The sequence below is a fragment of the Dromiciops gliroides genome, chromosome 1 (assembly GCF_019393635.1).
Source record: "Dromiciops gliroides isolate mDroGli1 chromosome 1, mDroGli1.pri, whole genome shotgun sequence".
NCBI lineage: Eukaryota > Metazoa > Chordata > Mammalia > Microbiotheria > Microbiotheriidae > Dromiciops > Dromiciops gliroides.
Genome location: NC_057861.1, coordinates 2452265 through 2479172, shown reverse-complemented (window position 1 = coordinate 2479172; position 26908 = coordinate 2452265). Strand labels below are relative to the sequence as shown.

The 26908-nt window shown below is 44.8% G+C and overlaps 2 protein-coding genes across 4 annotated transcripts; one reads left to right on the top strand and one right to left on the bottom strand.

Annotated features, from left to right (window-relative positions):
• Positions 1–503: 503 nt before the first annotated feature.
• On the bottom strand, positions 504–3574 carry YDJC (YdjC chitooligosaccharide deacetylase homolog). Of its 3 annotated transcripts, none has more exons than XM_043975496.1 (5): positions 3411–3574; positions 3082–3241; positions 2856–2955; positions 2554–2731; positions 504–1515 (listed from the first exon to the last, which is right to left on the bottom strand). In XM_043975496.1, exons 1-5 carry the CDS (start codon positions 3572–3574, stop codon positions 1197–1199), a joined length of 921 nt encoding a protein of 306 aa, XP_043831431.1. In that variant the 3' UTR covers positions 504–1196. The 3 variants fall into 3 exon arrangements, with proteins under 3 accessions (XP_043831431.1, XP_043831432.1, XP_043831433.1); XM_043975497.1 differs by lacking the exon at positions 504–1515 and adding an exon at positions 1531–2418; XM_043975498.1 differs by lacking the exon at positions 504–1515 and adding an exon at positions 2278–2423.
• Positions 2237–12885, top strand: LOC122737177. The gene is made up of 8 exons (XM_043979648.1): positions 2237–2288; positions 2431–2501; positions 2613–2889; positions 3068–3264; positions 3422–3718; positions 4179–4896; positions 8978–9137; positions 12765–12885. The coding sequence occupies exons 1-6, from the start codon at positions 2237–2239 to the stop codon at positions 4713–4715; spliced, it is 1431 nt and encodes a 476-aa protein (XP_043835583.1). The 3' UTR covers positions 4716–4896; positions 8978–9137; positions 12765–12885.
• The last annotated feature ends 14023 nt before the right edge of the window (positions 12886–26908 follow it).

Sequence of the window (26908 nt, the reverse complement as noted above, 5' to 3'; positions counted from 1 at the left end):
CTTTTCGCTAGCACCTAAATGATTCAGCAGCCTTTATAAGAACAAAGCCTCCCCAGTCTTTGGCTAGAAAATGCTCAGAATTGCCTCCATCAGACCAATGATTCATGGGCTGGCTGTTTAAAATTCCCAGTGACTGCCCAAGTCACTCTGGCTCCTTATTTTGGAAGGATTTAGCTCATTCTCCTGAGAAACATCTGGGTCAGTGATCAAACTGCAGCCATTAGGCCCTGCTGTTATTATCACAGCCCTTTCTCAGGCCTTCTCCACTCTTTTGCCTTCAAGGCAGCTTCTCGACCACCCCCCCCATTCCAGATGGTTGAGGAAGCAGCATCTCTCTGCCCACTGATGGGACATTCAGGGTTCAGGAGATGGAGAGATGTTTGGGGACTGGCAAATAGGTGCATTTGTTTTGCTTGAGTATGCATTTTTGTGACAAAGATTTGGGTCCCTCTCCAACCGCCATGAGAAGAGTGGGAGAAAAAGTAAGTCGATTTTTGTTCGTTAAAAAATTTAATTTAAAAAAGTACATTCCACTCTCATTCAGCTGCTAAAATGCAGAAGGACCCTGTAACCACACCTCTCCCCTTAGTAGCAGCCTGCGAACTCCAGGATCACACATCAAACCCTTGATCCTCCTTACACAGGGTCCCTCTCTGAGCCATTTCCTTCTTAGCAAACCAGGAAGGGAGTAACACTTATATTATCTCATTTGATCCTCCTAACAACTCTGAGAGGTAGGGGTTATTATCCCCATTTTCCTGAGGCAGATCAGTGAAATGATTTGCTATGGGCCAGGCATCTAAGTTCCAAGTGTAAGCTCTCTCCTGCCCCCAGTGTCTTATGGAGAGGTTGTAGATCTAAGGCTAGAAGGGACCTCATTTTACAGGTGAGGACATTGAGGCCCATGGAGCAAAAGGGATCTGCCCACAGTCACAAGAAGAGCCAATGGCACAGGTGAGATTTTAATTCAGGCCCCGATTCTAGAGGCAGTGCTTTTGAACACCACGCCAGACTGCCTGTTAGAACAGCGGATGTCAAATGGAGATGGGACTTGACACCTCCTCTGAGTCCTTCATTTTCCAGCCAAGGAAACAGAATTGACTTGTCCAGGATCTCCCATTGGGCAAGTGATGGAGACAGGGCTGAAAGGCAGGCTCCTCCTGGCTTAGAGGGTGGGCCTGGCCTCACCACCAGCCTCATAAGTCCTCAAAGGCACACAGTTTGATGCTCCTCTGCTGGTAGGAATTGTGGAGTGCAGGGTCCAGCAGAGTTTGCAACTCATGCAGCCGCTCCCAGGACTGGGAAAAGGCATCGGGCCCTTCCCCACAGCCACTGGTGGGTGAGACACTGGGGTACCCAGGGTGGGTCATGAGCTCCAGGGTGATGGCTCGGCTTCCCTGCAGGATATCCTCTGGGCCCAGGACGCTCTCCACGGCCTGGTCAATGGCAGCCTCGATTCTGCTCACAGACATGTCTTTGCCCATAGTGCTCAAGCCAATGTATGCATCAGGCCACCTGTAGAGAAAGAGACCTTGTCCCTAGGGGGCCAGCAGCTCCCAGGATCCCTGACAAATAGGCAGCTTTTGCCTGCAAACCTCCAGCGAGGAGCCCACCACCTCCTATAGGGCTCATTGCTAGGACAGATTTCCTTAAAGTGCACCAAAATCCGTCTCTGTGGCCAGATCCGTGGCTCTGTCCTCTTCTGCGTGACAGCCCTTCATTGCATCCTTCCAAGCCTTCTCTAGGCTACCCTTAGCTCTTTCAACCGATCCTTGGATGGCAAAGTCTCTGAGCCCTCCACAATCCTAGCCATTTTCTTCTCCAGCATAGCCACAGCCTTCTCAAGGGCATGCAAGACTCTAAGTGTGGCCTGGCTATAGCAGAGTACAGTGGGGCCATCACTGCCCAAGTCCTGGACGCTTCCTTTCAATGGTGCCCAAGACGCCCAACTCCTGAGGAAGTTGGCTAAGTCACATCAGGGTTACAGCCCATTCATGTACATGGGTGTACACGCACACGCCTCCCTCAAATCCAATGCACTGCATGTAATGGTCCTCTTCCACAACGAAGGACAAACAACAATGACCCCACTCTACCTTTCCCAATCTTGTGTTTGTGACACTGTGTTGGAACCAGATGAATGGTAAGACCCAGCGCCCTAAGCACTAGGCCACCTTTGGCCTTGGGAGGAGACAGGTCCAAAAACAAAGGCAGCTTTGAGCTAGGTACTGAGGTGATGTGGGGGGCAGAGCCGCTGGGCTCCAGAAGCCCCTTCCTGGAGCGCAGAGGTGCCGGCCATTTTCACTTTTTGGTCCCCGTCTGCCCATCCCTTGGAGATGGCTCGGCCTGCATCCTGCCCCCTCCGGGGAAGGGACCACACCTGGAGGGAACCTTGAAGACCCTTCATTCAGTCCATCTCTAAACTTACAGGGAAGGACAGGGAGCCCCAGGTCACTCAGTGGGAGCAGCAGATCCCATCAGTGGCCGTCCCAACCCCGACTGTGTGGGGGGGCAAACTGAGGCTGGCGCCCGGGGAGGTGGGAGGGACCTTACCTGAGGCCTAGCTCTTGGAACGCCTCCTTCGCGGCCCGGGCATCCTCCTCCACCGCCAGGGCGAAGGTCCGCAGCTGGGGCTCCAGCCACTCGCAGCTGCGCAGGCCGGGCTCTACCGGCACCCGGGTGTAGCGGACCCCGTGCTCCCGCAGCACCTCAGCGAACACCTGGCGCACACCTGGGGACGGGGCGGGGTCGGCTGGAGGCCACGCCCCCGCTCTCACCTGGGAGGGGCCCACCCAGGGCAACTCCCACCCCCGGCCCACGCGCTTCTGCGGAGTAACCCCACCCGGGACCCCTACCTGGGAGCACGTGCACGTGCTGGTGGCCGTCCACGTGGGCGGGCGCATGGCCCAGCAGGTCCTGGAAGCGGCTGAACTGCGCCAGTAGCTCCTCCCGCACCTGCGGGGAGAGCGGGGCTGGGACGGGGAGGAGCTGGCTGGGATGGGGAGGGGGCGGGGCAGAGGCGGGGCCTCATATCTCCTCCTCCCTCCCCCTTTCCTCCCACCCTTAGAGTCCGGACCTTACCTGGGGCATCTCCACCCGGCCCTCGGCCAGCGCCTTGCGGAAGCCCATCTTGCCCAAGAAGAAGCCACCGGGCCCGATCAGGGAAGCCTCCGAGCCCAGGTTGGGGTTCACGGGCCGCCCTTCGCTCAAGTTGGCGTGAAGGCCGGCGGGGATACGGTGCCTGTGGGGAGCGAAACGCTCGGGGTACCTTGGGCGGGCCGGCCCCCAGCCCAGCCCCGCCCGGGTTCTCCCCCCCCACCCCGGGCCAGACACCTGGGTCCCCTCCCCGCGGCCCTTCCCTCCCCTTGATCCAGGCGCCATCCAGATGGTGGTCATGCCCCCCCCCCCACCTGCGGGCCAGCTGGGCCGCGGTGTCCGCGGACGCGCCATTGACCAGGAGGGAGACCCCGGTCAGCGCCCCCGCCAGGAAGGCCTCCACTATGCCCTGGTCGCGCCTCGGGCAGTAGCCGAAGTCATCCCCGGTGACGACGAGCTGCACGCGGGGCCGGTTCATGGCAGGCGGGCCGGAGGGACTGGGCTGGCCACGGCCGAGCCCACGGCCAAGGTGGGGAGGGAGGACAACGAAGGTCTGAGCCTGGGTGGCAGCGCCGCCCGAGACGGAAACGGTTGCCTGGTCTCCGGAGAAGAAAGAGGCCAGGTGGGGGCGGAGCCAGGAGGATGAGGGTGGGACTATCGTGGGGGCGGGGCCAAGGCGCGAGGAGCCTGGGGGATGCCGGGTGGAACTATGGAAGGGGCGGGGCCAGGGAGGAGGGAGGTGGAGGAGGATCAAGGTGGGAGGTGCTAGGGGATGCGGGTGGGAGCATGGTGGGGGCGGAGCCAAGATGGGAAGTGCCAAGGGGATGCCTGGTGGGACTATGTGGGGGCGGGGCCGAGATGGATGGTGGGGCGGGGCCTATGTGGGAGGCGGGGCGGGGCCGAGGTGGGAGCTGGAGGAGGTCTTTCTGGCTAGGGAACGTGGGTCCTATGAGGGACTTGGAGCTGCTGGCCATTGGCGCCTTAGCAGCTGGGCACGTATGCCCTGGATCACGAGGTCATAAAATGAGGGGACCGGACGGGAGTAGGACGAATCCTGCGGTCTCAGTCCTCTCGTTTTGCAGAGGAGGAAACTGAGCCCGGAGAGGGGAGGAGGCCTGCCCCGGACCTCGGTCTCCTGCCCCGCTGTCGTCCTCAGACTCCGCAGATCTCGCCTTATGCAGTCCACGTGGGTCAGCGCTGACGCTCCAGCCAGGGTCTTGACCACGACATTCTTCCTGCGTGCAACAGATTCACTGAGGTTCAATAGAGAAACGGTCATTCGTAAACTCCCGTGGCTCCTCTCCGCGCCAGGCTCACATACAAAAGTCTGTTTGGCGTCTAAAGCCTTCAGCACCCTGGGCTCCCTCTTGGAAGCTCCTGGAACAAGACACCGTCTCCCGACCCCTGGCATTTTCCCCTGGCTCATCCCCCACGCCTGGAACGTCCCCTCCTCATCTCCGCCTCCTTCCAAGTCCCAACTAAAACCCTGCCTTCTACAGAAAACCTGTTCCGACCCTGCGTGCCAGGGCCTTCCCTCTCTTGATTATTTCCTCTTCATCATACGAGCAAATTTGTTAGGACAGATTTCTTTGCTTAGCGTCTCCCCCGTTAGACTGTGAGCTACTCAAGGATGGGGTCTGTCCTTTGGCTCCCTTGGTATATCCCTGGCTCAAATCCCAGAGCCTGGCCCGTGTAAATAAATAAGTGCTTCCCGGCGAACTGACCAAGCCCGTACACTGCAGCCCCACGTGGGAGGGGCTGAACGATAATCTCCTTCGATCGTCACCACAGCCCTGGGAGGTAGGTACTGCTGTTATCTGTTTTACTGAGACCGGCTCTTGGGTCCGAATAATAATTCGTATAGTACATAACTATGTAGCTTATAGAACAATAATTCACATTTATAATAGTAATAGCTAGCATTTATATAGCGCTTTACAGAAGTTTGCCAAATGCTTTTTGTGCATGTTGTGTCACTTGGTCCTCCCAACAAACCGGTGGAGTAGGTGCTATTATTATCCCCTTTTACAGATGAGGAAACTGAGGCTACTAGAGGTGAGCTGAGATGTCCAAGGCCACACAGCTAATAAGTAAATCCTGAGGCAGGATTTGAACTCAAGTTTTCCTAACTATACTCTAACATTCTATCCTCTGCATCACCCAGTTGCTAGAAAATTTACCGTGGAAGCTAGCTCAGACACTTCTAGTTCACCTTTGCCTTAATTTCCCTATCTGTAAAATACAAGGTTCTGAGGAAAAAAAAAACACTTTATAGACTTTAAAGAATGAGAGAGAGGGCAGCTAGGTGGCACAGTGCATAAAGCACTGGCCCTGGGTTCAGGAGGACCTGAGTTCAAATCTGACCTCAGACACTTGACACTTAATAGCTGTGTGACCCTGGGCAAGTCACTTAACCCTCATTACCCCACAAAATAAATAAACAAATAAATTTTTAAAAGAATGATAGAAATGGGAGTTGTTATGATTATTTCTTCAAATTAAGTACTGTGCTTGATGGGGTAGAGGCATACAAAGCTAAGGTAAGACATTTTCCTTGACCTGAAGTGCATAATTTAGTGGTAGGGTGGAAGAGAACATTCTCCGTGGAGCCGAAGACTGACCACCATATCAACCAGCTCACCTTGGCAGGGCTAAGCCAGGCACCTACTTAAAGACTTCCATTAAGGCATGAGAGAAATTAGGATTTCTCTATTATATTAATAACCAATTTCTCTTGGGGAGATCCAGAATGTTTTAACTTCCTATTTCCTCATTGATCATCTTGTAGATTATTCCGCTAGCATCTGAAGGACATTGCTGATAGTGAAATTTTTCCTCCACCTTGTTCAGACCCCACGCAAGTGGGGAGGATTCATTCTGATTAAAAAGAATTTAATCTAGGTGAATTCTGGGCCATTGGGTTCTTTCTACTCAGGCTTGGGTGAAAGGTAGATTCTTTGTCTAGATTTCAGGAGGCTGGGGGTGGTCTGGAAAGAGATAAGTAAGAGTGACATAATCAAAGTCACCCCAGCCCCTCATGAGACTAGGTCCACCTCTCATTATAATATTTGGTTTTTTCTCTTAATTAACCAGTTAACCAATCAGAGTTAATCGCTATCTGTTGGGGACACCCACTTTTCCCAGGACATATAATCATCAATAGGCCACCATGATCCATCTTTGATTCACAAGAGACAGTCAAATGACCATCCTTTTATTAATTTTTCTGCTAGCTGTAATTAATACAATGATTAATTACCCAGAAATTATGTCTCTCAAACTTTTTATATGTCACAAGAAAAGGTAGATGAAGCCTACCTACCACTTCCATTCCATATTCCAGAGAGCTCTCTAAGTTATCAATCCATCAACAAGCATTTATAAAGCCAGTCACTTAGGGGGCAGCTAGGTGGCGCAGTGGACAGAGCACTGGCCCTGGAGTCAGAAAGACCTGAGTTGAAATCCAGCCTCAGACACTTGACATTTACTAGCTGTGTGACTCTGGGCAAGTCACTTAACCCTCATTGCCCCACAAAACAAAAAAACAAACAACAAACAAATAAAGCCAGTCACTTACTATGCAAAAAGGAAAATAAAATGAGACCACACACACACACACACACACACACAGAAATGTATGTTGTGTGCAGAATCAATGCAAAATACCCTCAAAATTTTCACAATGATCCACGGTCCCATCCCCTCCCCTGATGCTAGTTCCAACCAATCAATGCCAGTCTGGTATTCCCCCCCCCAAAAAAAAAAAAGGTTGCCCCAGGGGGAACCACCTAAAGTGCTGAAGGCCTTTTTTGGATTTCTCTGGTCATTGCAAGAACATCCCAGGTACAGTCTGTGCACCTCTTACACAAAGTGAAAAGCAGAAGGGGAGGGAACCAGGAGGGCTTTGTGGGAAAAGGAGGCATCTTGAAGGAAGACAAGGATTCTGTGAGGCGGGAGGGCAGCCCAGGAAGGGGACATAGCCAGGACAAAGGCATGGTAATGGAAGATGAAGGTTAGGTAGCTGCAGGAAGAGGGACATCAGTTTGGCTGGACTGTAGCTTGTGGGAGAAGGAGGAGAGTACACAAAGAGAGCTTGGGTCAAAAAGAGGAGGTAGTAGGGTGTGGTGAATTTGGAGTCATAAAGATCTGGGTTCAGATTTCATCTTTGGCACTGACTAGTTGTCATAAGTCACCATCTCTGGACCTCGGGTCCTTAGTCAAATGAGGGGACTGGGCCAGATGCCCTGGAAGGTTCTTTCTAGCCTTCAATCTATGATCCCAAGAGTTTCTATTTATGCTGGAGCAAGGACGCTTATCCTGAGGTCTGTGAACTTGTTTTGGAAATTAGTAGCGGTTTCAATATAATTGGTTTTCTTTCCCATCTTAGGTATTTGATTTTGAGCATTGAAAAAATGGAATTCAGAGGAGGCTGGCCCAGCCTTCTTGCCAAAGGGGTCCAGAACACAAGTTAAGGTTAAGGGGCCAAAGTGACTAGGAAGCCACTGGAGTTTGAGGGGGAGGGCTGTGATCAGAACTGAGCTTAAAGAAAAATTACTTTGCCGTGGGGAGTGAGTAGAGACTTGAGGCAGGGGGACAATAACCTGCCCTCGAACTTAACTGAGGCCTGATCTAAGGTGGTGGCTAGTTATGGGAATAGAAACAGCTGGATATTTGTTGGGAGATCTGGGAAAAGCCAAGTTTTGGCAACTGATTGATTATGTGGGGAGAGGGAGAGGGAGGAGCCCAGCAAAATGTTGAAGTAACTAAATAAATTTTGGGTGCCCTCCACCAAAATGAGGAAGTTTAGAAAAGGGAGAGAGTTGGGGAGAGGGAAGATGATGAGTTTGAGATGTCCAATAGGTGATGGAGGGTTAAAGATCAGGGGGCACAGGGCGGCTAGGTGGCGCAGTGGATAGAGCACCGGCCCTGGATTCAGGAGGACCTGAGTTCAAGTCCGGCCTCAGACACTTAACACTTGCTGGCTATGTGGCCCTAGGCAAGTCACTTAACCTTTATTGCCCTGCCACCCCCCCCAAAAAATTGAGGGGGCAGTCTATTGGAATCTGGCACCATTATAGACCTGGGAGTCATTGAGTCATACACAGGTGATCTAGTTAAACCCACAGAACCTGATGAAGCCACTGAGAGTGGAGAGAGAGCAAAGGGATATGAGGACAGAGCCTTGGGGGACACACAGTTGGGAGGGATGTGAATAATGAAGCAGCAAAGAGAGGGAGCCAGTTAGGAGGGATGGAGCGGAATCACAAGAGTAGGACAGAGGAGGGAGTATCCAGGAGGGAAGGGTGTTCAGGATGCATGAGGACTGAGAAGGGGTCACTCTTGGCAATAAAGAGGCCATTGAGGGGCAGCTAGGTGGCACAGTGGATAGAGCACCGGCCCTGGAGTCAGGAGTACCTGAGTTCAAATCCGGCCTCAGACACTTGACACTTACTAGCTGTGTGACCCTGGGCAAGTCACTTAATCTCAATTGCCTCACTAAAAAAAAAAAAAAAAAAAAGAGGCCATTGATAACCTGCCAAGAGCAGTTTGAGTCGAGACATTGTGGTTTTTTTTGCAGGGGGGGGGAGGGTTAAGTGACTTGCCCAGGGTCACACAGCTAGTAAGTGTCAAGTGTCTGAGGCCGGATTTCAACTCAGGTTCTCCTGAATCCAGGGCTGGTGTTTATCCACTATGCCACCTAGCTGCCCCAGAATGTAAACTTCTTAAGAGAAGGCTCTAGTCTTGTTTAGCCTTCTATACCTGTTGCATATAGGCTTGAGATAGTACTGAAAGGAGAAAAATCCTCCCTCCCTTTGGCTCCCACCCCTGGAATAGGGGTATTGCCAGCCAGGTTCAGCCATATACTTTCTCTTCCAATCAGGTAGTTCCCACTGCCTAGTTGCCAAAAAAGGACTCTACCCCTGCATAGTGTTTTCTCTGGACGTGAGTTGCAGGAGGAAGGGAAGATTGAATGAGTGAGACCATGTGACCTGATAGCCCAGTCATGTTCCAGACACAAAATTTAGCTTAAGTGGCAGAAGGTAAGCCTCAGATCCATTTTATATCTTTGGGGAAATTTATCCAAAATCATAAGATCATTTCCCACCTTTTAGTTCAGAAACCAGCTCAGAGAAAGCTGGGAAAGAGGAACAGAACTGGAAAACTGTTGTTTTTTGTTTGTTTGTTTGTTTTATTTTTTAAAGTCTGTACACAAATGCCCAAACCCTGTTGCTTCTGACTATACCTCGCCATCTCAAATAAGGCAACACACAGATAAAGAGAAGTTAGATTGTTCAGATTTATCTGGCCAGCAAAAGAAGGTAAAATTCTTTAAACCAAAATTATAAAAGTAGCTTTAGAGAAGCCCAATCACCCCCTGGGCCAGGCTGTAGCATGAACAGTGTGTCACTTTAAGAGCGCTACACTTTAAGAAGGAGTAAAAAGCCAAGAAATAGTAAGCCAGGATGAGTAGGCAGAGAAAGCAGAAGATCATTGAAAACTTCTTTGGGGGAAAGGTAGATCACAATACATCCTCAGAAGAAGAAGATAATAATAGGGTCAAAGCTCCAACATCCAAAGCTTCCAAGAAAAATATGAACTGGTCTCAGGCCATGGAAGCTCTCAAAAGGGACTTTGAAGAGAAAGTAGGAGAGATAGAACGAAGATGTAGAGAAAGAGAGGAAGGAATGGAAAGAGAAATGAGAGCGATGCAGGAGAGTCATGAGAAAAAAGTCAACAGTTTGAAAAGCCAAATGGAAAAGGAGATAAAAAACTGTCTGCTGAAAATAATTGCCTAAGAATTAGGATTGAACAAATGGAAGCTAGTGAGCTTATGAGAAACCAAGACACAGTAAAGCAAATCCAATTGAATGAAAAAATAGAGGGCAATGTGAAATATCTCCTTGGAAAAACAGCTGACCTAGAAAATAAATCTAGGAGAGATAATTTGAAAATCATTGAACTACCTGAAAACCATGACCAAAACAAGAGCTTAGACACCATCCTCCAAGAGATTGTGAGGGAAAATTGTCCTGATTTTCTAGAAGCAGAAGCTAAAATAGAAATTGAAAGAATCCACCGATCACCTCCTGAAAGAGATCCCAAAAGGAAAACCTCCAGGAATATTATAGCCAAATTCCAGAACTCCCAGGTCAAGGAGAAAATAATGCAAGCAGCTAGAAAAAAGGAATTCAAATATTGTGGAGCTCCAATAAGGATAAAGCAAGATCTAGCAGCTTCTACATTAAAGGACCGGAGGGCATGGAATATGATATTCCAGAGTGCAAAGGAACTGGGACTACAGCCAAAAATCACGTACCCAACAAAACTAAGCAACATCTTTCAGAGGCAAACATGGAACTTCAAGGAGAAAGAAGACTTTCAGGCATTTGTTATGAAAAGACCTGAACTGAATAGAAAATTTGACTTTCAAATACAAGACCCTGGAGAAACATAGAAAGATAAACAGGAAAAAGACTTCATGAGGGATATTAAAAGATCAAACTATTTATATTCCTACATGGGAAGATAATACTTCAAACTCATAAGAACTATCTCAGTAAGGATTTAACAGAGGACACAGGTCTGAACTGAATACGAAGGGATGTTATGTTTTGTTCTTTGTGGGGTGTCTTATGTCTGGGGCCAGATTTGGGCTTGGGGCCTCCTGGGTCCAGAGCTGGTGCATTGTCCACTGTGTCACCTAACTAACCCATAATGACAACCTTTACATAGGGTTGAGGTGTAGGAGAAATAGACTGGGGGAGGGGGAAGGGGAGAGATGGTCTGGGGAGAGGTTGTTCACATGAAGGAAACAAGAAAAAAGCTTATGGAGGGGAGGGGAAGAGGGGGAAGGAATTGGGGAGTGAACCTTAATATCATCAGAATTGACTCAAAGAAGGACTAACATACATACTCAAGTGGGTATAGTAATATATTTTTGCCCTGAAGGAGGGGTGGGAGATAAGGGGGGGAGAGGGGAAGGAGGGAAGGGCAGATTGGGGGAGAGAGCAGTAAAAAGCAAAATACTTTCGAGGAAGGTAAAGATGTTCTGCATAACGGCACAAGTATGACATATTGAATTGCTTGATTTCATAGGGAGGATTGAGGAGAGAGGGAGGAAGAAAATTTGGAACATAGAATTAGCTCAAAGACCTTAAACTCATCAGAGTTGGCTCATGGAGGGAATAACATTCACACCCAGTTGGGAGGAGTAATCTATTTAACCCTACAGGAAAGTATGAGGGGAAGAGGGTAAGGAAGGAAGGGTGAAAAAAAAGGGAGTGCAGAGTAGGGGAGGGGACAGTCAGAAGTAAAACACTTTGGGGGAGGAATAATTTAAAAGAAGATAGAAAATAGAGTAAATATCATGGGAAGGGAATAGGATGGAAGGAAATAGTTATGATGATTGAATATAATGGTGAAACATATGGTACCTACTTTGCTGGGCTAATATGAAGAAAATTCTTTGTCAAGTTTAAGGTACTTTATTTCGGTTATGATGGACAGGATATATCAGAAAAACCTGGAAAGACCTACATGAACTGAAGCAGAGTGAAATGTACTGTATACGAAATAACAGCAATAGTGTAAGATGATCTGCTGGGAACCATTTGGTTATTTTCAGCAAGGCAATGGTCCAATATAACCCTGAAGGACTTATGAAAATGGCAACCCATCTACAGAGAAAGAAGTGATAGTATCTGAAAATAGATGGAAACACATTTCTTTTCTTTTCTTTTCTTTTTCTTTCTTTTTTTTTTTTTTGGTGAGGCAATTGGGGTTGGGTGGCTTGCCTGGGGTCACGCGGCTGGTGAGTGTTGGGTGTCTGGGGCCGGATTTGGGCTCGGGTGCTCCTGGTTCCAGGGCTGGTGCTCTGTCCACTGCACCACCTAGCTGCCCCTGGAAACACATTTTTAAAAAAATTGGTTTTTTCTCTTTGACAATTCCTCAGTCTAAAGTTTTGGGAGTTTTTTGACTGTTTTCTCTCACAACCTAGCTAATGTGGGAATGTTTTCCATGACTACTCATGTATAACTTATTTTGAAATGCTCGAGTTCTAGTGGGTGGGGGGGTGGGAATGGAGGAGGAAGAGAAGTTGGAACACAATTTTTTTTTTAAATTGATGTTAAAATTTGTTTTTACCTATATTTTGGAAAATAAAATTCTATTCAATAAAAAAAGAAAATTTTTTTAAAAAGTAGCTTTAGAGAACAGCATAAATTTTTGAATCATCTATTCAGACTGAGAAGAGATGGAGGGAAAGGTTGGCATAGTTGACAGTTTGCTGCATATTCTCCCACACAGGGAAAGGTGCAATGCCTAGATGGGGCTGTGGCAACAGCTCAACAACTCCCTTGGTCTCTCTGTCTCTCTCTTTCTCTGTCTCTTCCTCTCTATGTCTCTCCCTCTCTCTATCTCTCTCTTTGTCTGTCTGTCTTTCCCCTCTCACACACACACTCTCTTCCTCTCTCTTTCCCTCTCTTCTCTCTCTCTCTCTCTCCCTCCCTCCCTCCTTTCCTCGCTCTCAGACTCAGCTGCCACAATCAGCCACCCCATTACTGCTGTGGGACTTCATTCAAAGACTCCCTGTGAGGAAGAACTCACTCTTCTGTTCTCTCTCACTGCTGTGCCCTTTCAGCTGATTCTTTCTATATTATCCTTCCCAGGTCAGGAAGAATCTATGCTGTCTGTGGATTTCCCAGGGGACTCCTGGGAAACTCTCCACCTGCAAAGAGCTGTCTCCAAAGGTCCCTCACATTCATATCCCACAGCCTGGCACATGGAAAGCCCCTAATACAGACTTGTTGACTGATTCGATGTTTAAAATTCTTTTGTTGTTATGAAAAATGGCAATGCACTCAACTTTATTTGAATGAGTCATGAATTAAGAATTATTTGTGTAGATGGGTTCTGTAAGGAGTGGAGAGGAGTGCTATGTCTACATAAAATTTGGAAATGAAGGCTCTCTCTGGAAGTTCCCTGTAACCCTCTCACTCGGAAAGAATCCTCCACCTGTGGCACCTTCCTCTAATTGGTCAGTTCCTCTGAGAACCTCCATTTGAAGGAAGGGCCCAGGCCAGCTGTGGTCACTCCTTTGTTCCTTTCTATCTCTGCTCCTCACTCTTCAGACTTCCATCCCCATCATGCTCTCCCCTTTGTAACTTTCTTTTATGCATTATCTTCTCCCATTACAATGTAGGATCTAAAAAAGGAAAAGGACCCATATGTACAAACTTATTTATAGCAGATCTTTTTTTTTTTTTGGTGGCAAAGAATTGGAAATTGAAGGGATGTCCATCAATTGGAGAATGGCTGAACACATTGTGGTATATGGACGTAATGGAATACTTTTGTGCTATTAGAAAGGACAAGTAGGATGATTTCAGAAAAGCCTGGAAAATTTTACAAGAACTGATACAAAATGAGAGGAGCAGAACCAGGAGAATGTTGTATACAGTAAGAGCGACATTGTATGATCATCAACTGTGATAGACTTAGCTCTTATTAGCAATACAATGATGTAAGGCAATTCCAAAAGACTCACAATGAAAAATACTCTCCACCTTCAGAGAAAGAGCTGATGGAATCTGAATGCAGATAGAAGCAGACTACTTTTTTTTCCCCCGAGGGGCAAAGGGGGTTAAGTGACTTGCCCAGGGTCACACAGCTAGTAAGTATCAAGTATCTGAGGCTGGATTTGAACTCAGGTCCTCCTGAATCCAGGGCTGGTGCTTTATCCACTGGGCCACCTAGCTGCCCCAGCAGACTACTTTTTAAACTTTATTGTTGTTTTTTGGGGGGGGGGGGTTGGTCTGTGTTTTCTTTTGCAACATGGCTAATATGGAAATGTTTTGCATGACTGTATGTGTATAACCTATATCAGATTGCTTATCTTTTCAAGGAGGGGGAAAGGGAGGGAGAGAATTTGAACCTCAAAATTTAAAAAAAGGAATCTTTTTTTTTTTAGGACAATGGGGGTTAAGTGACTTGCCCAGGGTCACACAGCTAGTAGGTGTCAAATGTCTGAGGCCGGATTTGAACTCAAGTACTCCTGAATCTAGGGCCAGTGCTTTATCCACTGCACCACCTAGCTGCCCCTAAAAATGAATCTTAAGAAAAGTTTACATGTTTGTTTTGTTTGGGGTTTTTTTGCGAGACAATGAGGATTAAGTGACTTGCCCAGGGTCACATAGCTAGTGTCAAGTGTCTGAGGTCAGATTTGAACTCAGGTCCTCCTGAATCCAGGGCTGGTGCTTTATCCACTGTGCTACCTAGCTGCCCCCTTAAAAAAAGTTTACATATAATTGGAAAAAATAAAATATAATTCTAAAAAAGAATGTAAGATCCATAAGATCAGGAACTGCTATTTGTGTACCTGGGTTTAGCACAGTGCCTGCCACAGAGGAAGCACTTAACAAATGCTTGTTGTTTTCATGGACTGGGCTGGCTGACTCCATCATCCCTCTACCTTCCGTAATACCCCTTCTGGCCGCTAGAGGGAAATCAAAGCCTGGGTTTGTCCCCTAAAAACATCCAGTCTCACCTTTCTTTGCCTTTCATTTTCCAGGTGAAAGTGGCTACTCCCTGCTTTTCTGCTTCTGCAGCCCTAGTTCCCACCTATGACCTTGGCTGTACTCCCAACCCCTGGGACAATTCCAGTGCTGGGTTTTTTCCTTCAAGGATTCAGACAAATAGCACAGATTCCTGCAGTTTTAATATAGATGGCATTAACAGACTCCCTCAAACTTCATTGCATGGAAACTCTCTCTAAAAAGGCAAAGTTCAAATGTCCTCTTCTCATTCCTCTTCCTTGACCTCTGCAGAGCTTTGGCCATTGTTGGGTCACCTAAGTAGAAAGAGAAGAGAATAAGCATTTGTCAGTCACTTAGTAAGGCCATACACACACACACACACACACACACACACACACACACACACACATTTTTTTGGTGAGGCAATTGGGGTTGAGTAACTTGCCCAGGGTCACACAGCTAGTAAGTGTTAAATGTCTGAGGTCAGATTTGAACTCAGGTCCTCCTGACTCCAGGGCCGGTGCTCTATCCACTGTGCCACCTAGCTGCCCCCATATCCCATATATTTTAAAAATATCACCTTATTTGATCCTCACGACAGCCCTGTGATGTGACTGCTATTATTATCCTCATTTTACACTTGAGGAAATTGAGGCAAACAGAGGGAAACTGATTTACCCAGGGGCACACAGCTAGTAAGTGTCTGAGGCTGAATTTGAACCCAAGTCCTGGTCACTGTGCTCTATCCACTGTACAACCTAGCTGCCATTACAGCCCAGCGAGCTGATGTGATCTGGGGTTCTGTTTAGAGGCTCCCAAGAATGAGAGGGGGGCAGTACCACTGTCCTCTACCTTGGGTAGTTCACTTCAGGGCAGGCACCACATTTTGGGAAAGATTTTGCTAAGGACATACAGAGAAGGGCAAATGATTGTGTGAATGGTCTCATGGAGGGATGAGATCCCAAATCTGGAACTGGACGGAACCTTGAAGGCCATGTCCAAGCCTCTCTTTTTATAGGCCAGAAAACTGAGACTAGAGAGTGGAGAGATCTAACTAGTCACAGAGAGCAAGGGTCAGAGGTAGATTTGAACCCAGAGCTTCTTTGATCAGGGGCCACCAGGTGGTGCCATGGTGCATAGAATGCAGGGCTTGGAGTCAGGAAGACTCTTCTTCCTGAGTTCAAGTTGTGGCTCAGACACTAGCTAGGTGTCCCTGGGCAAGTCCCAGTTTGCTTCAGTTTGCTCATTTGTAAAAGGCAAAGAACTAGGGATACAAGTATAAATCAGTAAGATAACCCCTGGCTTCAGGGAGCTGACATGCTATGGAAGCATGCTGAGACCCTCTGCCTTCCTCCTTTAAGACAATATGGAGGGCAGCTAGGTGGCACAGTGGATAAAGCACTGGCCCTGGATTCAGGAGGACCTGAGTTCAAATTTGACCTCAGATACTTGACACTAATTGTGTGACCCTGGGCAAGTCACTTAACCCTCGTTGCCCTGCAAAAAACCAAACCAAAACAAAACAAAGACAATATGGGAGTCTGAAGTCCTCAGTCTTACCTGATTGAGAAACTCTAGCAGTTTTTCGTCTATCAATTCCAAAATAATGCCCTGTCTAGAAATCCTTTTTTTTTTTTTTTAATTCACTCTTACCAAAGGCTTAACCACTTTTTGAGAGGAAATAGGGTCAAAGTGAAAGAAGTAACTCTATAAACTCAAAAGGAAAAAAAAGCATTAATTAGGGTGGTAACAAAACAGAGTAGAAACACCTTGATCTTTTTCAAATATATTTTAATTATTCTTTTGTTTTTTATAACACCAATATTTGCCCCAGTATCACCTTCTTTGCCTTCCATGAGAACCATCTCATATCACAAATAATATTGTAAAACACCAGAAAAAAGACAGAGAAGCAAAACTGATCAATACAATGAAAAACTCTGAAAATTGGGGCAAGGTAAAAGCCTGGGGCATCTCCCACCTCTGCAAAGGGCTCAGGCAGGTGTGCCTTCTCCTTTCTCTTCTGTGGAGTCATACTTATATATTGTAATTTTGCAACACTCACTTTTTGTGGTTATTCTTTTTCCTTTTACATTGTTGCCATCGCTGTGTATATTGTTTTCTTGGCTTTGCTTACTTCACTCTACATCAGTTCATGTAGCTCTTCCAAGGCTTCTCTGTATCCATCACATACATCCTTTCTTACAGCACAGTCATATTTCATTGCATTCATGTACTACAGTTTGTTTAGCTACTCCTCAGTGGGCATCTCCTTCGTGGTCCTGTTCTTTGTGTAAGGCATGTGGTATGTTTTGCTCATTTAGGTTCTACGTATCCACGTGGATCTATCTAGATGTGACTTGCAGAGAGACATACTTAGATTTTCTATAGTCTTCTCCACCTCCCCCCCCTTTCCCAAGGAAGACTGATTCCTGCCAGGAGGGGAGCAGGAGGTTGGGGCCAGAAGCTGACCATTCTGTTCTCCACTAAGTCAGAATCATATCTATCCATCTGTCCTCTTTAAATATTGTTAGTCTAGGAGAAATAATGTCTAGATTCAAGCTAAACTCCTAATCAGTATCCCTTAGTGAGGAAGGAGTACCTCAAGCTCTGTATCCAAGGTTTGACTCCCTATCAAATGCCAATTACACAATGAACACACATAGCAAGTAAGTTCATTTATCCAAGTCAACAGCAAAATAGAATCGGATGCTGTGAGATGAACAGAACCAAGAGAACATTGTATACAGTATCAACAACATTTTGTGATGATCAATTGTGATAGACTTAACTCTTCTCAGCAATACAATGATCCAAGACAATGCCAAAAGACATGGTGGAAAATGCTCTCCACATTCAGAAAAAGAACTATGGAATCTGAATGCAGACTGAAGCATGCTATTTTGACTTTTCTTGTTGCTTTTTTGTTATTGTTCTTGTTTATTCTTTCTTGTGTTTTTTCTTTTCTTCTGATTAATATGGAAATTTTTAACATGATTGTAATGTATAACCTACATCAAATGCTTACTGGCCTCGAGAGGGGGAAGGGAAGGGAGGGTGGGAGAAAAATTTGGAACTCAAAAAATATCTTTACATGTAATTGAGAAAAATAAAAAATAAAAAAATAGAATCAGAGAAAGTATACCTATGAGATTATACCAGACAATACAGAGTGAATGAGTTCTTCCATTGAAAGCAGGATATCTCAGCTTCATAGGGAGACAAAGTCCTAGATTTCACCAAAGGGGAAAATCCCCAAAGCTGCTAGTTTAGTAAGCTAGGGAAAGGGACACAATGAAGGTGCTGCTTCCTTTACGTGTTAGCGTCATCCCAGAGTCTTTCTTTCCCTTTGGGGATCTGAAGAGAATCTGGAACTTTATGTTTTCTTTCTTAAGACGAGAAGGCAAAAGACCAGGGATTTCTCTCCCCCCAAGTTCTCAGCAACTCTGCCATTCACACAGGCATGGAGTGCTAAATAATCAATTTTCACCAATAAGGAGTGACCCATGCAAATAGACATTGTAGCCTATGTCATACATGAAAAAATGCTACTATAAATATATTAGTCAATATTGGGACTTATCAATAGCTTCCTTGGGATATAGTGGAATCTCTAAGTCAAAGAATACAAATATTTCAGTCACTTTATTTGCAGAATTCCAAATTACTTTCCAAAATGGTCATACTGACTCATAGCTCCACGAACATGCAACGGTGACGATGGTCTTCTCACAACCCATCCAACGTTGACTCTTTTTTACTTGTCATCTTTGACAATTTGCAGAGTATGTAGCTGGGTCCCACTCAGTGCACATATGCAATACCCCGAGGTGGTCACACATATGCTAAGTCCCAATATTTGAAGTAATCATTTCATAAAATACAATCCTTGGTGCTAGCCCAATGGAAATATGCAGTGTGAATTCAAATAATGTGACCACTTCAGAGGGATTCAGTATTCACATTAACCAGGACCTGATTGGAAATTAAACTTCAGAGTTCTTTTGATTTGCATTTCTCTAATTCTTTTCTCTTTTTTTGCAGGGCAATGAGGGTTAAGTGACTTGCCCAGGGTCACACAGCTAGTAAGTGTCATGTGTTTGAGGTCAGACTTGAACTCAGGTCCTCCTGAATCCAGGGCCGGTGCTCTATCCACTGCGCCACCTAGCTGCCCCCCATTTCTCTAATTCTTAATGATTTGGTTCTTCACTTCATATGGTTGTTAATAATTTGCAGTTTTTCTTTTGAGAGCTGTTTGTTCATATCCTTTGACCACTTATTACTGGGAAATGGCTATTAATTTTATATATATTTATAAAGGATATATATGTATGTATACATACATATATAAACTCTGTGTGTGTGTGTGTATAGTTTATGTGTTTTTTGGATGCCAAACTCTCATCAGAGAAATTTGGTGCAAAGATTTTCTCCCCATTAAACCATTTCCTTCTTATCCAAGATGTATTAATGTTATCTATCCAGGAGCTTTCGGTTTCAAGTAATCAAAGTAAACTATTTTATCTTTTGTAATTGTCTCTATCCCTTGTTTGATTAAGACTATAGCTCCTGGGGTGGCTAGGTGGTGCCGTGGATAGAGCACCGGCCCTGGAGTCAGGAGGACCTGAGTTCAAATCTGGCCTCAGACACTTGACACTTACTAGCTGTGTGACCCTGGGCAAGTCACTTAACCCCAATTGCCTCACTAAAAAAAAAAAAAAGAATATAGCTCCTGTTCATAGCTGTGAGTGGTATATGATCTCTTTTTCTTCTATTTTTTGGGGGGAGGTATGATCTTTAGTATTAAAATCATGTATCCATTTAGAATTTATTGTAGACTACAATATAAAGTGTTAGTCAAACCCAATTTCTGCCAGACTGTTTTCATTTGCCCAGTAGTTTGTTTTTTTCAAATAGAGTTCTTTTCTGAGGAATTTATATTTTCTAGTTTATTGAACACTGGGTTATTTAGTTCCACTGTTTCAGATACTTCCTAGTCTAGTCTGAGGAACATCATAATCTAATTAAGGTTATTACCTGTTTCTCCCCCTGACCAGATCAAATGATTTTGGAAAATGATTCTCCAGGATCGTACCAACATTTTAAATCACTATTGTTCTGTTTAGTGAATCAAAACTATTCATTGAGCTCTATAACTATGTTTTAACTAATTGTGGCATTCCTTTTGTTTGTTTGTTTGGGAATACAATAAATTGTACCTTGAAAATGTCTTATGTTGGAAAGGTTTACAAGAACATAGGGAGCTGGCTGTGGGGACCCACACCTCTATGTGGTCCACGGTGCTGGGGAAAGAAGGCTGAGCCTGATAGCTTGAGTCATCTGGCCTTCTGAGCGGCAGTAGGAGCTTTCATCAATAAATAGGATGTCCATACCAAGTCCAACCCCCATATAGTGAGCCCTTAGAGAGTAGATGGGCCACTAAACCACCCAAAGAGAGAAGAACTGGCCCAGGTAGGAAGCAGAACATGTCAAAACTTCCGTGCTGATAGCATTGGAATCTTTGAGTGGCCATTGGCACTTCCAGCCTAAACAAGACAGGGATCGCTAGTCTCCAAAAACAACCAAACAAGCAACCCAAAGGCATGGGGAACCTCTCCCCTTTGGGGAGCTCTCAACTAAGATCTTTAGAAATTTGTCTCTGGCAGCTTTGTGCCTAAAACTCAGGGCACTGATTTTTCCTCCCCAATTAAATGGTGTCTTTGGAATCGGGTTTCTGTCCAAAAGACTTTATCACCAATAAAGTAGATTTAAGGGATCTTTTGAGTGATTACTGGGGTGTGGGGGGGAAGGGGGTTCAAGGAAGAGCTATCAGATTTTGCTGATGCCTTCTTTAGGCTTAAGGAACCTGACTGTTTATCCATTTCTGTTCATGATTATGTATCTATTATTTGTTGTTGTCAGCTAGGAAGCACAGCAGCTGGAGTTTGAGACTTAGAGTTGGGAAGACCAGGGTTAGAATCTTGCTGCAGTACTGTACTAACTGTGTGACCCTGGGCAAATCACTTAACCTCTGCTCCAGTTTTCTCATTTTCAGAACAGGGATAATAATAGGACCTGCCTTACAGGGTTGTCATGAAGTGCTTTGCACACCTTAAAGGACTATAAAAATGCTATTTATTTATTTGTTTGTTTATTTTTGCTAGCTATTATTATTGAGATGATGGTCGTTGTACTTGGCTTTTAAAGTGTCGGAGATTTGTTTTGTGCTTACAGATATAAAGAACTGTAATGAGTATCAGACCATCTGGACAAAAAGGTGGCAAGCTACTGACACGGGTGCAGCTGAGCCAGAACAGAGGCTCCAGGGCAGCAGGAAAGGGCGAAACTAAGTGGAAGCATAAGCCAAATGCTGCTGATCAGTGAGGTCTAAAGCCAAGCTCCCAATTGGGTGAGGCTCCAATTAAATTCGCAATGGTTGATTCAATTTTGTGAGTCCAGACTCCACATGAGTAAAAGAAGCATGTGACCAGACTCTGATCTGGAGGGTCAGAGGAAAGTCTGAAATGAGAAACGAGGCATCTAAAGGTAGAGAAGCCTCTCCGCCCAAGGGAAATGCTCCCCAAATGCTGAGCATTGACAGGGCTGCAGGAATAAGAGGAGGCTCCCTGTCACACGAGTGAGGTTTAGAACAGGCTCCTGTGAGATGGTCAAATCTTAGAAGCACGTTCCTTGCAATACCAAGATCTACCTGGAGCAGCAATCAGAATCCAGTGGAATTTGAGGACTTCTCTTCCACAACTCAGGTGAGACCCAAACTGAGTGTTAAACTTTGGAAAAGTTTATGGGGACCTCAGGATGGGGAACAGAACATGGGCAGATACCTCTGTTACAAGGAAAGGTCAGTGCTTATATCTTACATGGGATATATGGAGAGAAGCCCACACTTAATAACCATAACCCTAAATGGAAACAGTATGAATTTAACCTTAAACAGAAAAAGAGCAAAATGGATTAGAAAACAGAACCTGATGATATGTTGTTTATAAGAAATACACTTGTGGGGGCAGCTAGGTGGTGCAGTGGATAAAGCACTGGCCTTGGATTCAGAAGGACCTGAGTTCAAATCCAGCCTCAGACACTTGACATTTACTAGCTGTGTGACCCTGGGCAAGTCACTTAACCCTTATTGCCCCACCAAAAAACAAAAAAGAAAGAAAGAAAAAAAGAAAGAAAGAAATACACTTGTAACACAAATATTCACATGGAGTTAAAATGAGAGAGAGGAGCAAACTCATACTTCAGATGAAGTGGTAATCATGATTTCAGATAAGGCTAGATGGGGACATGACAAAAAGATGAATGCAGAAAAAATTATATTATGCTTTAAAGGCACCATAGATAATGAATCAACATCAACACAATAACTAAATCTTTAAATGAAGTTAATCTAATTAGAGAAAGAGATAGTGCAACTATAAATGTGGGAGACCTTACTATACCCCTTTCAGACCTAGACATAGAAACATCTAGCAAAAAAAAAAATTATGGGGGGCAGCTAGGTGGTGCAGTGAATAAAGCACTGGCCCTGGATTCAGGAGGACCTGAGTTCAAATCCGGGTTCAGACACTTGACACTTACTAGTTGTGTGACATTGGGCGAGTCACTTAGCCCCATTGCCCCACCAAAAAAAAAAAGAAAAGAAAAGAAAAGAAAAAAAATAGGACCTGGTTAGAAATTTAGAATACTTAGAGATGATATTTATCTAGAAATTACTTGGGGCAGCTAGGTGGCACAGTGGATAGAGCACTGGCCCTGCAGTCAGGAGGACCTGGGTTCAAATCCGGTCTCCAACACTTGACACTTACTATCTGTGTGACTCTGGGCAAGTCACTTAACCCCAATTGCCTCACAAAAAAACCAAAAACAACAACAACAACAACAAAAAGAAATTACTAAATGGGAAAAGAAAAGCATGCTTCTCTGGTATAATGGCAAATTTACAAAAATTGGTCATGTACTAGGGCATAAAAGCTTTGTAATTAGGATCTTTGGGGGTTTGCTTCACATCCACTGAACTAAAAAAGATAACAAAAGAGGAAAATCACAAAAGTTGGAGGAACTACAATAAAACAGACATCATTGGTGGAGCTGTGAATTGGTACAAACATTCTGGAAAGAAATTTGGAACTATAACCCCAAGGTTACTAGAATATGTGCATCCCTTGACGTAGCTATATCATGATTAGGCCTATATCCCAAAGAGATCAAAGAAAGCATAAAAGGAACCATATATACAAACATATTTACAGCAACTCTTTTCATAGTAGCTCAAAACTGGAAACTACGTGACTAGCTTCCAGCTTAAGTATAGTTAAACAAATTATGGTACACGAATGTAATGGAATTGATTGTGCCATAAGAAATGATGAAATGGACAGTTTGAGAGAAAACTAGGAATACTTCTAGGAAATGAAGCAGAGTGAAGTGAGCAGAGCTGGGAGAACAATTTGTACAATGATAAGAACATTATAGAGCAATACTACTTTGAAATGCTCTGGAGCTGGTGAAAGTGTAGACTGGGCCAACCATTTTGGAGTGCAATCTGGAATTATGCCCAAAGAGTTTTTAAACTGCCTATACCCTCTGACCGAGCAATACCACTATTAGGTCTGATTCCCAAGGTGATCAAGGAAAAAGGAAAAGAACCTCTATGTTCTAAAATATGTATAGGAGCTCTCTTTGTGGTGACAAAGAATTGGAAATTGTGGGGATGCCCATCAATTGGGGAATGGCTGAACAAGTTGTAGTATATGGTTGTGATGGAATACTACTGTGCTGTAGGAAATGCTGAGCTAGTTGATTTTAGAAAAACATAGAAAGACTTGTATGACATAATGAAGAGAGAAAGGAACAGGACCAAGAGAATGTTGTATATAGTAACAGCAATATTGTTTTAAGAACAACTTTGAGAGACTAAGGATCTATGAAGGAAGATGCTAGCTGCCTCCAGAAAAAGAACTAATAAAAAGAAATATGTATACTATGGATTTACATGTGCGTGTATGCATGCGTGCATACATATACATTATATATGTGCATATATATATAGTCTGAATTCCTTGGTCTCATGGAAATAAGAAACCTTATCAGTGTTTCTTTAACTATTATTAGGAGGAAGTCCCAATGAGAACTCAGCAAAAGCTGAAGCTCCGCAGAGGCTAGAAGATTTGCAAGGCAGCTGGTGGTGGAGTGGTTAGGACAATGGGACTAGAGTCAGGAAGACCTCAGTTCAAATCCAGTCTCAGATACTTACTAAGCTGCGTGACTCTAGGTAAGTCACTTCGCCTCTGTCTGCCTCAGTTTCCTCAGGGGAATAATAATAGTGCCTACCTTGTAGGATTGTTGTGAGGATTAAATGAGATACTTGTAAAAAAATGTTTAGCACAGTCCTGGCACATAGGAGGCACTGTATAAAGGCTTATTGCTGTCTATTTCCTAAAAGAGAGAGACTCTGAAAGGTAAATGGGAGAAATTGCTTCTCACCAACTGGCCCATCAATCCATCCAGGAAACTTTGATTAAATGTATGCTACAGGGGCAGCTAGGTGGCGCAGTGGATAAAGCGCCGGCCCTGAATTCAAGAGGACCTGAGTTCAATTCCAACCTCAGACACTTGACACTTACTAGCTGTATGACCATGGGCAAAAAACTTAACCCCAATTGCCTCACCAAAAAAAAAAATAAATAAAAGTATGCTACAGGGGGCAGCTAGGTGGCGCAGTGGATAAAGCACCGGCCCTGGATTCAGGAAGACCTGAGTTCAAATGTGACCTCAGACACTTGACATTACTAGCTGTGTGACCCTGGGCAAATCACTTAACCCTCATTGCCCCACAAAAGGGGGAAAAATGTATGCTACAGGTGGAAAAGAAAAAGAATAGTCCTTGCTATTCAGTGTAGTGTTTTCTGAACCTTCACAGCTGTCCCAAAGTGAAATGGGGCATATTCTTATAATAGTGACACCTCATGATGGGGATAGTAGAGATCAAATTCTCTTTCTGGGTCAGGTTGGACTAGCGGCTGCCCTCGGAGCATCCTTCCAGATCTGAGAGACTGGGGCAAGGGTTTTTGATCTTTTTTGGGTTATAGACTCCTTTGGCATGCAGGCAGCTGGAGCCTTCAGACCCCTTCTCAGAATCATGTTAAGCACTTAAAAAGTGCTTAACACATAGAATCACAAAGGAAAGCAACTATATAGAAATGCAGTTCCATATGTAACAGGTGGTTCAACAGCTATCTGCTTTTCTCATTGGTGAAAATTGATTATTCAATGTTCTTTGCCTTTATGTGGGGCAGAGTTAGTGAGAGCTTGAGAGGAAAGAGGTCCTGGTCGTCTGTCTTCCAGCTTCAACAGAGAAGTCTCACTGGGCCAGACTCTCTTTGGGTCTCTGAAGAGAAAAAGACTCTTGGAAGAAGCCACCATGTGGAGGAGCTGGCACCTCAGTCACATCCCCATCCCTTATACTAGAGCTGTTGTACTTGTACACCTGACTTACTATAGTATTGAAGCTATAATATAGAGTAATATATAGACAAGGGACTTCTAGGTATTTCACCTTGGGTGAGATCTGAGACTCCCTGGCTTGGTTGAGCTGCATTATCTTACTCCTAAAGAGAGAACTCATTTACTCCGTGTACTGTCCAGTATATATTCTCATGTATAGTTTCTCTGCTTTCTGTTTGCTGTCTGGATAAATGCATTTATTTGCTGTTTGCTATATGTGTTCATTGTGGAACTGGCTGCTGGTAGGAAGGGGATCAAGCCTTGGATGTATACTCTTTCTCCAAAAAGGGATAAGAATCAGGGGCACAGCTTGAACTTTATTTTTATTTTTATTTATTTTGCGGGGCAATGGGGGTTAAGTGACCTGCCCAGGGTCACACAGCTGGTGTCAAGTGTCTGAGGCCGGATTTGAACTCAGGTCCTCCTGAATCCAGGGCCGGTGCTTTATCCACTGCGCCACCTAGCTGCCCCCACAGCTTGAACTTCAAAATCCCATTTCTTAAACTAACAATATTTAAGTAAGCAGATATGTGCAATTTTAGCTTGGTACCCCCTCTCTCTGAGGAGAGCAGAGTAGCAACTTCTGGTGCCAATTTCCTGCTTCCACTCCTAGGAGGAATCAAACTCTCCCTTGAAGAAAGATGGGGGAAGAGACTCTAGAGATATCTATTCTTACTTCCTTGGGTGCCACAGCTAGGTAGATGTATCTATGTGGACACACATAATCTAAATTGGTGAAACAACACAGTGCACCCACTCACACCTGTCCCTAATACATATATAAAATGTGTGCGCATACATACATGTACGTATTCATATGTATACATATACACAAATGTGTGGCTGCACAATACATGTATGTGCCTATAGCTATGTATACACACATGTGTGTATGTATGTATGCACACACAAAACAAATTCCTGGGCCCCAGATTAAGAATCCATGGCCTAATCAACAGTGAATAACAGCTCATCTCAGCAATACAGTGATCCAAGATGATACCAAAGGACTCATGATAAAAAATGCTATACAGGGGGCAGCTAGATGGCGCAGTGGTAAAGCACCGGCCCTGGATTCAGGAGGACCTGAGTTCAAATCCGGCCTCAGACACTTGACACTTACTAGCTGTGTGACCCTGGGCAAGTCACTTAACCCTCATTACCCTGCAAAAAAAAAAAAAAAAGTCTAAAAAAAAAAATGCTATACACACCCAGAGAAAGAACTGGAGTCTGATTGCAAACCCAAGCAGACTATTTTTGCTTTCTTTACCTTTTTCATGTTTTTTCCCCTTTTGGTCTGTTTTCTCCCCACAACATGATTAATATGGAAATATGTTTTACTTGATTGTATATATTATAACATATTTAAAATTCTTACCTTTTTAGGGAGAGAGGAGGGGAGGGAAGGCAAGGAGAAAATTTGAGACTCAAAAAAGTTTTTAAATGAATGTTAAAAATTGTCTTTACATGTAATTTGAAAAAATAAAATACTATTTTTAAAAAAGAATCCATGCCTATGCTCAAAGGACTATGGGGCTGTGCATACCCTTTGACCCAGTAATACCACTACTAGGTCTATATTCCAAAGGATAAAAAAGGGAAAAGGACACACATATGCAAAAATATCTATAGCAGCTCAAGTATTGGAAATCAAGAGGATGTCCATCAATTGGGGAATGGCTGAACAAGTTATGATATATGAATGTAATGAAATACTATTGTGCTGTAAGAAATGATGAGCAAGGGGCAGCTAG

What these genes read in the sequence shown, in the direction of transcription:
- LOC122737177 (XM_043979648.1), top strand. Translation starts at nt 2,237, where the DNA reads ATGTGGGGGGCAGAGCCGCTGGGCTCCAGAAGCCCCTTCCTGGAGCGC. An exon ending in ACGTGCTGGTGGCCGTCCAC is followed by an intron (nt 2,890 to 3,067) that starts GTGGGCGGGCGC and finishes TCCCACCCTTAG; the next exon opens with AGTCCGGACCTTACCTGGGG. An exon ending in CCGGAGAAGAAAGAGGCCAG is followed by an intron (nt 3,719 to 4,178) that starts GTGGGGGCGGAG and finishes CTCGTTTTGCAG; the next exon opens with AGGAGGAAACTGAGCCCGGA.
- YDJC (XM_043975496.1), bottom strand. Translation starts at nt 3,574, where the DNA reads ATGAACCGGCCCCGCGTGCAGCTCGTCGTCACCGGGGATGACTTCGGC. An exon ending in GCGGCCCAGCTGGCCCGCAG is followed by an intron (nt 3,242 to 3,410) that starts GTGGGGGGGGGG and finishes CGCTCCCCACAG; the next exon opens with GCACCGTATCCCCGCCGGCC. An exon ending in GCACGTGCACGTGCTCCCAG is followed by an intron (nt 2,732 to 2,855) that starts GTAGGGGTCCCG and finishes CCCCGTCCCCAG; the next exon opens with GTGTGCGCCAGGTGTTCGCT.